The sequence below is a fragment of the Staurois parvus genome, unplaced genomic scaffold (genome assembly GCF_062004578.1).
Source record: "Staurois parvus isolate SC_StPar_1 unplaced genomic scaffold, SC_StPar_1.0 ptg002166l, whole genome shotgun sequence".
Lineage (NCBI taxonomy): Eukaryota > Metazoa > Chordata > Amphibia > Anura > Ranidae > Staurois > Staurois parvus.
The window spans coordinates 75,163-87,072 of NW_028319962.1; the positions used below are offsets into that span (position 1 = coordinate 75,163).

The following is an 11,910-nucleotide window of genomic DNA, read 5'->3' on the forward strand; positions in this document are numbered from 1 at the left end:
CCCCAGTGATCCCCTCCCCCAAGATGCGACCTCCTGCGGTCAGGTGTGGTGCTCAGGGGTAGGACAGACGCTCCTCTTGGCTCCTCTCAGGAGCTGCCCTCCTAGGACTCCTCCCACAATGGAGAAGAGGGCGCCCCGACCAAGTGTGGACTCCCTGCCACGTCAGTGATACCAGCGAGGGGTCTCCAAGTCCACCATGCAGGGACCTCCAAACCTCCACAGATGGACATTTATTGATCTCTCTCCCATATCAATCCCCTCCCCCCACAGTGATCCCCTCCCCCATATCAATCCCCTCCCCCCACAGTGATCCCCTCCCCCATATCAATCCCCTCCCCCCACAGTGATCCCTTCCCCCATATCAATCCCCTCCCCCCACAGTGATCGCTTCCCCATATCAATCCCCTCCCCCCACAGTGATCCCTGACCCATATCAATCCCCTCCCCCCACAGTGATCCCTCCCCCCATATCAATCCCCTCCCCCCACAGTGATCCCTTCCCTCATATCAATCCCCTCCCCCCACAGTGATCCCTTCCCCCATATCAATCCCCTCCCCCCACAGTGATCCCTCCCCCCATATCAATCCCCTCCCCCCACAGTGATCCCTTCCCCATATCAATCCCCTCCCCCCACAGTGATCCCTTCCCCATATCAATCCCCTCCCCCCACAGTGATCCCTTCCCCCATATCAATCCCCTCCCCCCACAGTGATCCCTTCCCCCATATCAATCCCCTCCCCCCACAGTGATCCCTCCCCCCATATCAATCCCCTCCCCCCACAGTGATCCCTTCCCCATATCAATCCCCTCCCCCCACAGTGATCCCTCCCCCCATATCAATCCCCTCCCCCCACAGTGATCCCTTCCCCCATATCAATCCCCTCTCCCCACAGTGATCCCCTCCCCCCACAGTGATCCCTTCCCCCATATCAATTCCCTCCCCCCACAGTGATCCCCTCCCCCATATCAATCCCCTCCCCCCACAGTGATCCCTTCCCCCATATCAATCCCCTCCCCCCACAGTGATCCCTTCCCTCATAGCAAACTCCTCCCCCCATAGTGATCCCTTCCCCCATAGCAAACTCCTCCCCCCACAGTGATCCCTTCCCCCATATCAATCCCCTCCCCCCACAGTGATCCCTTCCCCCATATCAATCCCCTCTCCCCACAGTGATCCCCTCCCCCCACAGTGATCCCTTCCCCCATATCAATCCCCTCCCCCCACAGTGATCCCTCCCCCCATATCAATCCCCTCCCCCCACAGTGATCCCTTCCCCCATATCAATCCCCTCCCCCCACAGTGATCCCTTCCCTCATAGCAAACTCCTCCCCCCACAGTGATCCCTTCCCCCATAGCAAACTCCTCCCCCCACAGTGATCCCTTCCCCCATATCAATACCCTCTCCCCACAGTGATCCCTTCCCCCATATCAATACCCTCCCCCCACAGTGATCCCTTCCCCCATATCAATCCCCTCTCCCCACAGTGATCCCTTCCCCCATATCAATCCCCTCTCCCCACAGTGATCCCTTCCCCCATATCAGTCCCCTCCCCCCACAGTGATCCCTTCCCCCATATCAGTCCCCTCCCCCCACAGTGATCCCTTCCCCCATATCAGTCCCCTCCCCCCACAGTGATCCCTTCCCCCATATCAATCCCCTCTCCCCACAGTGATCCCTTCCCCCATATCAGTCCCCTCCCCCCACAGTGATCCCTTCCCCCATAGCAAACTCCTCCCCCCATAGTGATCCCTTCCCCCATAGCAAACTCCTCCCCCACAGTGATCCCTTCCCCCATATCAATCCCCTCCCCCCACAGTGATCCCTTCCCCCATATCAATCCCCTCTCCCCATAGTGATCCCTTCCCCCATATCAATCCCTTCCCCCCACAGTGATCCCTTCCCCAGTGATCTCTTCCCCCCATAGTGATCCCTTCCCCCATAGCAAACTCCTCCCCCCATCATGATCCCCTCTCCCCATAGTGATCTCTTCCCCCCATAGTAATCCCCTCCCCACACAGTGATCTCTTCCCCCCCACAGTGATCTCTCCCCCATATCAATCCCCTCCCCCCCACAGTGATCCCTTCCCCTATAGCAAACTCCTCCCCCCATCATGATCCCCTCTCCCCATAGTGATCTCTTCCGCCCATAGTGATCCCCAACCCCCATAATGATCCCTCCCCCCATAGTGATCCCCTACCCCCCCATTATGATACCTTCCCCCATATTGATCCTTGCCCCCCCATGGTGATCCCCTCCCCCTTCATAGGTGCCTGTGCTGAGTCTCCTGACTATCCAATCAGTGAGGAGGAATTCTGGGGATCCCGGGATCAGACATCCTCATATCTCCAGAATGATGATCCTTCCTCCGGGGAGGTCTGAGATCCGGGGAATCCCTCCTGAGGATGCCCCCCCGATTCCTGAGCTCGGTCGGTGGGTGATCCCTGGGTGAGAAGCCTTCGCTGGAAGCTGTTATGGCTTTATTATCCTGCGTTCTTGGGGTGACCCCACCCACCTACCAATGGGCCTGGAGAGGAGAGTCATCCTGAGCGGAGTCCCCCCTTAGCAGAGCAGAGGATGTATAGGTTCCCCCCTCCCCCCAGACTCCTCCATTGTCTCCTCCTGTTACCTTCCTCAACCTGAGCAAACAGACGACACAACGCCGAGGTGCCCTCACCTCCGAAACAATGAGGGCCAAGAGTGCCAAACCAACGCCACTGCGGTGACATCATCGGAGCCAGGAGCGCCACTTCCAGAGACATCCCCTGCTGCGCAGAGTCCTCCAGAGACATCCCCCACCGCGCAGAGTCCTCCAGAGACATCCCCCACTGTGCAGAGTCCTCCAGAGACATCCCCCCGCTGCGCAGAGTCCTCCAGAGACATCCCCCCGCTGCGCAGAGTCCTCCAGAGACATCCCCCGCTGCGCAGAGTCCTCCAGAGACATCCCCCCGCTGTGCAGAGTCCTCCAGAGACATCCCCCCGCTGCGCACAGTCCTCCAGAGACATCCCCCGCTGCGCAGAGTCCTCCAGAGACATCCCCCCGCTGCGCAGAGTCCTCCAGAGACATCCCGCACCGTGCAGAGTCCTCCAGAGACATCCCCCCGCTGCGCAGAGTCCTCCAGAGACATCCCCCCGCTGTGCAGAGTCCTCCAGAGACATCCCCCGCTGTGCAGAGTCCTCCAGAGACATCCTCCCGCTGTGCAGAGTCCTCCAGAGACATCCTGCACCGTGCAGAGTCCTCCAGAGACATCCCCCACTGCGCAGAGTCCTCCAGAGACATCCCCCGCTGCGCAGAGTCCTCCAGAGACATCCCCCCGCTGTGCAGAGTCCTCCAGAGACATCCCCCCGCTGTGCAGAGTCCTCCAGAGACATCCCCCCACTGTGCAGAGTCCTCCAGAGACATCCCCCCGCTGTGCAGAGTCCTCCAGAGACATTCCGCACCGTGCAGAGTCCTCCAGAGACATCTCCCGCTGCGCAGAGTCCTCCAGAGACATCCCCCATGGCGCAGAGTCCTCCAGAGACATCCCCCGCTGCGCAGAGTCCTCCAGAGACGTCCACCGCTGCGCAGAGTCCTCCAGAGACATCCCTCCGCTGCGCAGAGTCCTCCAGAGACATCCCCCACGGCGCAGAGTCCTCCAGAGACATCCCGCACCGCACAGAGTCCTCCAGAGACATCCCCCACCACGCAGAGTCCTCCAGAGACATCCCCCGCACTACGCAGAGTCCTCCAGAGACATCCCCCGCTGTGCAGAGTCCTCCAGAGACATCCCCCGCTGCGCAGAGTCCTCCAGAGACATCCCCCACCGCACAGAGTCCTCCAGAGACATCCCCCACCGCACAGAGTCCTCCAGAGACATCCCCCACCGCGCAGAGTCCTCCAGAGACACTTCCCGCTGCGCAGAGTCCTCCAGAGACATCCCCCACAAGAAGACGACTCCAGTCTGTGGGGGCCAATGGAGGACTCTATTGTACGATTGGTGGAATATGACAATGATATGAGACAGCCAGGCACTTCTCTGCGGACCTTCAAGACCGCCAGCCGGCAAAAATGCAACCAGGACAGGAGGTCAGTATTGTCTGAAGAGTATGGGAACGCCTCCGAGGAGAGCAGAGGTTATGGAAACGCCCCCGAGGAGAGCAGAGGTTCTGGAAACACCCCCGAGGAGAGCAGAGGTTATGGAAACGCCCCCGAGGAGAGCAGAGGTTCTGGAAACACCCCCGAGGAGAGCAGAGGTTATGGAAACGCCTCCGAGGAGAGCAGAGGTTCTGGAAACGCCTCCAAGGAGTGCAGAGGTTATGGAAACGCCCCCGAGGAGAGCAGAGGTTCTGGAAACGCCCCCGAGGAGAGCAGAGGTTATGGAAACGCCCCCGAGGAGAGCAGAGGTTCTGGAAACGCCTCCGAGGAGAGCAGAGGTTCTGGAAACGCCCCCGAGGAGAGCAGAGGTTCTGGAAACGCCCCCGAGGAGAGCAGAGGTTCTGGAAACGCCCCCGAGGAGAGCAGAGAATACAGGTAGGCCCCAATGAGGGCAGAGATTACAAGAATCCCAAAGCAAAGATAGCAGTAATGCCCCCGAGGAGAGAAGAGGTTTTGGAAATGCACCAGAGTGGAGATTATGGTAATGCCCCCAAGGAGGGTGGAGATTATGGTAATGCCCCCAAGGAGGGTGGAGATTATGGTAATGCCCCCGAGGAGGGTGGAGATTATGGTAATGCCCCCAAGGAGGGTGGAGATTATGGTAATGCCCCCGAGGAGGGTGGAGATTATGGTAATGCCCCCGTGGAGGGTGGAGATTATGGTAATGCCCCCGAGGAGGGTGGAGATTATGGTAATGCCCCCGTGGAGTGTGGAGATTATGGTAATGCCCCCGAGGAGGGTGAAGATTATGGTAATGCCCCCGTGGAGGGTGGAGATTATGGTAATGCCCCCGTGGAGGGTGGAGATTATGGTAATGCCCCCGTGGAGGGTGGAGATTATGGTAATGCCCCCGAGGAGGGTGGAGATTATGGTAATGCACCCAAGGAAAGCAGAGAATATTATACAGGATTTAATGGCGCCAACAGTGTGCGCAGCGCTGTACAACATGAAGGCAGACATTACAGTCACAATACAATTTGGTACAGGAGGAATCCGAGGGCCCTGATCCTGGGAGCTTACAATCTAAGAGGAAGGATTGAGGGATACAAAAGGTAATAGCTGTGGGGGATGGGCTGATGGAGGAAGTAAAAACGCAGTGCATTAGGTAGAAGCAGGATAGACTTCTTTAAAGAGAAAGGTTTTCAGGGATCATCTAAGGTGCATAGATTAGGAGACAGCCGGACAGATTGGGGTAGGGAGTTCCATAGGATGGGAGAAGCTCAGTGGAGGGATTGGCAGAGAGGGGTGGAGGACACTGAGTGGAGGCCAGTGGAGGGATTGGAGGAAAGGGGTGGAGGACACTGAATGGAGGCCAGTGGAGGGATTGGCAGAGAGGGGTGGAGGACACTGAGTGGAGGCCAGTGGAGGGATTGGAGGAAAGGGGTGGAGGACACTGAATGGAGGCCAGTGGAGGGATTGGCAGAGAGGGGTGGAGGACACTGAGTGGAGGCCAGTGGAGGGATTGGAGGAAAGGGGTGGAGGACACTGAATGGAGGCCAGTGGAGGGATTGGCAGAGAGGGGTGGAGGACACTGAGTGGAGGCCAGTGGAGGGATTGGAGGAAAGGGGTGGAGGACACTGAGTGGAGGTCAGTGGAGGGATTGGAGGAAAGGGGTGGGGGACATGGAATGGTAGGTAAGGTGGAGGAGTCTGGAGGCAGCATTTATGATGGACTGGAGGGGGGTGGCCTATGTAAAGATAAGCCAATGAGGAGGAGGGGGTTGCAGTAGTGGAGATTATGGTAACGCCCCCGAGGAGGGCGGAGATTATGGTAACGCCCCCGAGGAGGGCGGAGATTATGGTAACGCCCCCGAGGAGGGCGGAGATTATGGTAACGGCCCCGAGGAGGGCGGAGATTATGGTAACGCCCCCGAGGAGGGTGGAGATTATGGTAACGCCCCCGAGGAGGGTGGAGATCACAGAATACCCACGTGGCGCTTCATCCCTCCCACATCCAGCAAACACTGAAGTTCCGGTTCTGGCCGGAGCCACCCTTAAAACAAGGAGAATTACAGTCCTCATCAGCCTCCCGTGTGCCGGTGTCGCTCAGTGACGGTTGTGCTCAGCACATGTCATCCGCACGTGTAGCGTGTTATATGGACCAGGTCAGGGTGCATGGATTGGCCATCATGTGACCTCTGGGCTCCGTCATAAAAACTTCACCTTTCCCTATAAACACGAGAATGAGCCGCGCCTCGCCATAAACACGCCTGTGCAATCCGGGATGAATTATTATAGGGGGAAGGGCATGGGCGGCTATACCCGGGGCCCCCAGAAGACGAAGGGCCCACCCATGACTGCCCTGTACCCGGGGCCCCCCAGAGGACGAAGGGCCCACCCATGACTGCCCTGTACCCGGAGCCCCCAGAGGACGAAGGGCCCACCCATGACTGCCCTGTACCCGGAGCCCCCAGAGGACGAAGGGCCCACCCATGACTGCCCTGTACCCGGGGCCCCCCAGAGGACGAAGGGCCCACCCATGACTGCCCTGTACCCGGGGCCCCCAGAGGACGAAGGGCCCACCCATGACTGCCCTGTACCCGGGGCCCCCAGAGGACGAAGGGCCCACCCATGACTGCCCTGTACCCGGGGCCCCCAGAGGACGAAGGGCCCACCCATGACTGCCCTGTACCCGGAGCCCCCAGAGGACGAAGGGCCCACCCATGACTGCCCTGTACCCGGAGCCCCCAGAGGATGAAGGGCCCACCCATGACTGCCCTGTACCCGGGGCCCCCAGTGGACGAAGGGCCCACCCATGACTGCCCTGTACCCGGGGGCCCCCAGAGGACGAAGGGCCCACCCATGACTGCCCTGTACCCGGAGCCCCCAGAGGACGAAGGGCCCACCCATGACTGCCCTGTACCCGGAGCCCCCAGAGGACGAAGGGCCCACCCATGACTGCCCTGTACCCAGAGCCCCCAGAGGACGAAGGGCCCACCCATGACTGCCCTGTACCCGGGGCCCCCAGAGGACGAAGGGCCCACCCATGACTGCCCTGTACCCGGGGCCCCCAGAGGACGAAGGGCCCACCCATGACTGCCCTGTACCCGGGGCCCCCAGAGGACGAAGGGCCCACCCATGACTGCCCTGTACCCGGAGCCCCCAGAGGACGAAGGGCCCACCCATGACTGCCCTGTACCCGGGGCCCCCAGAGGACGAAGGGCCCACCCATGACTGCCCTGTACCCGGGGCCCCCAGAGGACGAAGGGCCCACCCATGACTGCCCTGTACCCGGGGCCCCCAGAGGACGAAGGGCCCACCCATGACTGCCCTGTACCCGGAGCCCCCAGAGGACGAAGGGCCCACCCATGACTGCCCTGTACCTGGGGCCCCCAGTGGACGAAGGGCCCACCCATGACTGCCCTGTACCCGGGGGCCCCCAGAGGACGAAGGGCCCACCCATGACTGCCCTGTACTGGGGCTCCTCAGATCATTCTGGAGATTTCCTTCCTGGTCACAATTTATTTCCGTTTATTTCTGGTCCACAAACTCTGCGCCCGTTTATCGACATCTGGGTGACGTCACAGACGGTGAGATCTGCGCTCAATCCTGATCTTCGGAACTTCTACAGGGAAGCAGAACCAATCACATCGATTATTGTGGATCCGCCAGACAATGCTGAGAACAATTCCCATCGTCCAACCGTGTATGAGGTCACAACTCCTGTACATCATATACATATGATAGGTGGATGGAGGGAGGGATGGATGGATGGAGGGAGGGATGGAGGGATGGATGGATAGATGGATGGGAGGGAGGGATGGATGGAAGGATGGATGGAGGGAGGGATGGATGGATGGATGGAGGGAGGGAGGGATGGAGGGATGGATGGATAGATGGATGGGAGGGAGGGATGGATTGATGGAGGGATGGATGGAAGGATGGATGGAGGGAGGGATGGATGGATGGAGGGATGGATAGATGGATGGGAGGGAGGGAGGGATGGATAAAGGGATGGATGGGAGGGTGGGAGGGATGGATGGATGGATGGGAGGGATGGATGGATGGATAGATGGGAGGGATGGAAGGATGGATGGATGGATGGGATGGAGGGATGGATGGATGGAGGGATGGATGGATGGGAGGGATGGGAGGGATGGACGGATGGATAGATGGGAGGGATGGATGGAAGGATGGATGGGTGGATGGATGGATGGGATGGAGGGATGGATGGAAGGATGGATGGGTAGATGGATGGATGGATGGATGGATGGATGGACAATCCAAGATATAGATGCACAACCCCCCCCCCCCGTACGATCTCTATATGATCTCCATAAACCCGGCAATACACGTTACAATCCTCTAGATTTACTAAGACGACAGTGATTACAGATCTAAGCCGCCCGTCCCGTCTGTGCTCAGCCCATTGGATGAGAGTCGGTAGGAGATTGTACAATCAGATTGCCAGGTGTGTGGTCACCTTTGGTTGGAGGGATCAGTGATGGAGGAATTGTTCTGCCCCACCTCCACATTCCTCCTCGTGCCGCACAATGACTCCGATGACACCCGATCACACCTCCACCTGTCAGACCTCCCGCAGTCTGCGGACTGAAACCGAAGACGGAGGATGGGATTAACCCCACACACCCTCCAACATTCCGGAACAATCCGCAGATGGGGGGGTGGACGGGGATTGTTCATCGATCATCACACGGGATCCGATAGATAGAACAGAAGGATTTGAACCCCTGAGAAGATCCGTGTTAATATTTGGTACAGAAGCCTTTGTCTGCAATTCCAGAGGTCAGACGTTTCCTGTAGTCCTTGGCCAGGTTTGCACTACAACAGGGATTTTGGCCGACTCCTCCACACAGATCTCCTCTAGATCTGTCAGGTTTCGGGGCTGTCGCTGAGCAACACGGAGTTTCAGCTCCCTCCAAAGATGTTCTATTGGATTTAGGTGTGGAGTCTGGCTAGGCCACTCCAGAACCTCGATATGCTTCTTACGGAGCCACTCCTTGGTTCTCCTGGCTGTGTGCTTCATGTCGTTGTCATGTTGGAGGACCCAGCCACGACCCGTCTTCAATGCTCTGACTGAGGGAAGGAGGTTGTTGCTGAAGATCTCACCATAAATGGCCCCATTCATCCTCTCCTTAATACAGTGCAGTCGTCCTGTCCCCTTCACAGAAAAGCACCCCCAAAGTGTGATGTTACCACCCCCATGCTTCACAGTAGGGATGGTGTTCTTGGGATGCAACTCATCCTTCTGTTTCCTCCAAACACGACGAGTGAAGTTTAGACCAAAAAGTTCTCCTTTGGTCTCCTCTGACCACATGACTTCCTCCCATGCCTCCTCTGACCACATGACTTTCTCCCATGCCTCCTCTGGATCATCCAGATGGTCATTGGGAACCTTCAGACGGGCCCGGACATGTGATGACTGGAGCAGGGGAACCTTCAGACGGGCCCGGACATGTGATGACTGGAGCAGGGGAACCTTCAGACGGGCCCGGACATGTGATGACTTGAGCAGGGGAACCTTCAGACGGGCCTGGACATGTGATGACTTGAGCAGGGGAACCTTCAGACGGGCCTGGACATGTGATGACTGGAGCAGGGGAACCTTCAGACGGGCCTGGACATGTGATGACTGGAGCAGGGGAACCTTCAGACGGGCCTGGACATGTGATGACTGGAGCAGGGGAACCTTCAGACGGGCCTGGACATGTGATGACTGGAGCAGGGGAACCTTCAGACGGGCCTGGACATGTGATGACTGGAGCAGGGGAACCTTCAGACGGGCCTGGACATGTGATGACTTCAGCAGGGGAACCTTCAGACGGGCCTGGACATGTGATGACTTCAGCAGGGGAACCTTCAGACGGGCCTGGACATGTGATGACTTCAGCAGGGGAACCTTCAGACGGGCCTGGACATGTGATGACTTCAGCAGGGGAACCTTCAGACGGGCCTGGACATGTGATGACTTGAGCAGGGGAACCTTCAGACGGGCCCGGACATGTGATGACTTGAGCAGGGGAACCTTCAGACGGGCCTGGACATGTGATGACTTGAGCAGGGGAACCTTCAGACGGGCCTGGACATGTGATGACTGGAGCAGGGGAACCTTCAGACGGGCCTGGACATGTGATGACTTCAGCAGGGGAACCTTCAGACGGGCCCGGACATGCGATGACTGGAGCAGGGGAACCTTCAGACGGGCCCGGACATGCGAGGACTTGAGCAGGGGAACCTTCAGACGGGCCCGGACATGTGATGACTGGAGCAGGGGAACCTTCAGACGGGCCTGGACATGTGATGACTGGAGCAGGGGAACCTTCAGACGGGCCTGGACATGTGATGACTGGAGCAGGGGAACCTTCAGACGGGCCTGGACATGTGATGACTTCAGCAGGGGAACCTTCAGACGGGCCTGGACATGTGATGACTTCAGCAGGGGAACCTTCAGACGGGCCCGGACATGCGATGACTGGAGCAGGGGAACCTTCAGACGGGCCCGGACATGTGAGGACTTGAGCAGGGGAACCTTCAGACGGGCCCGGACATGTGATGACTGGAGCAGGGGAACCTTCAGACGGGCCCGGACATGTGATGACTGGAGCAGGGGAACCTTCAGACGGGCCTGGACATGTGATGACTGGAGCAGGGGAACCTTCAGACGGGCCTGGACATGTGATGACTGGAGCAGGGGAACCTTCAGACGGGCCTGGACATGTGATGACTTCAGCAGGGGAACCTTCAGACGGGCCTGGACATGTGATGACTTCAGCAGGGGAACCTTCAGACGGGCCCGGACATGCGATGACTGGAGCAGGGGAACCTTCAGACGGGCCCGGACATGTGAGGACTTGAGCAGGGGAACCTTCAGACGGGCCCGGACATGTGATGACTGGAGCAGGGGAACCTTCAGACGGGCCTGGACATGTGATGACTGGAGCAGGGGAACCTTCAGACGGGCCCGGACATGTGATGACTGGAGCAGGGGAACCTTCAGACGGGCCTGGACATGTGATGACTGGAGCAGGGGAACCTTCAGACGGGCCTGGACATGTGATGACTTGAGCAGGGGAACCTTCAGACGGGCCTGGACATGTGATGACTGGAGCAGGGGAACCTTCAGACGGGCCTGGACATGTGATGACTGGAGCAGGGGAACCTTCAGACGGGCCTGGACATGTGATGACTGGAGCAGGGGAACCTTCAGACGGGCCCGGACATGCGATGACTGGAGCAGGGGAACCTTCAGACGGGCCCGGACATGTGATGACTGGAGCAGGGGAACCTTCAGACGGGCCCGGACATGTGATGACTGGAGCAGGGGAACCTTCAGACGGGCCTGGACATGTGATGACTGGAGCAGGGGAACCTTCAGACGGGCCTGGACATGTGATGACTGGAGCAGGGGAACCTTCAGACGGGCCTGGACATGTGATGACTTGAGCAGGGGAACCTTCAGACGGGCCCGGACATGTGATGACTGGAGCAGGGGAACCTTCAGACGGGCCTGGACATGTGATGACTGGAGCAGGGGAACCTTCAGACGGGCCCGGACATGTGATGACTGGAGCAGGGGAACCTTCAGACGGGCCTGGACATGTGATGACTGGAGCAGGGGAACCTTCAGACGGGCCTGGACATGTGATGACTTGAGCAGGGGAACCTTCAGACGGGCCCGGACATGTGATGACTGGAGCAGGGGAACCTTCAGACGGGCCTGGACATGTGATGACTTCAGCAGGGGAACCTTCAGACGGGCCTGGACATGTGATGACTTCAGCAGGGGAACCTTCAGACGGGCCTGGACATGTGAT

At 58.9% G+C, this 11,910-nt stretch overlaps 1 protein-coding gene across 1 annotated transcript in view; it reads right to left on the bottom strand.

The window, feature by feature from the left end:
• The window catches only part of LOC149432312 (uncharacterized), a 39,927-nt gene extending 37,074 nt beyond the window's left edge, over window positions 1–2,853 (bottom strand). Inside the window, exon 1 of the mRNA XM_089665266.1 lies at window positions 2,631–2,853. Coding sequence (XP_089521392.1) covers window positions 2,631–2,853 — 223 coding nt within the window. The remainder of the gene's footprint in view (window positions 1–2,630) is intronic.
• Window positions 2,854–11,910: the final 9,057 nt, after the last annotated feature.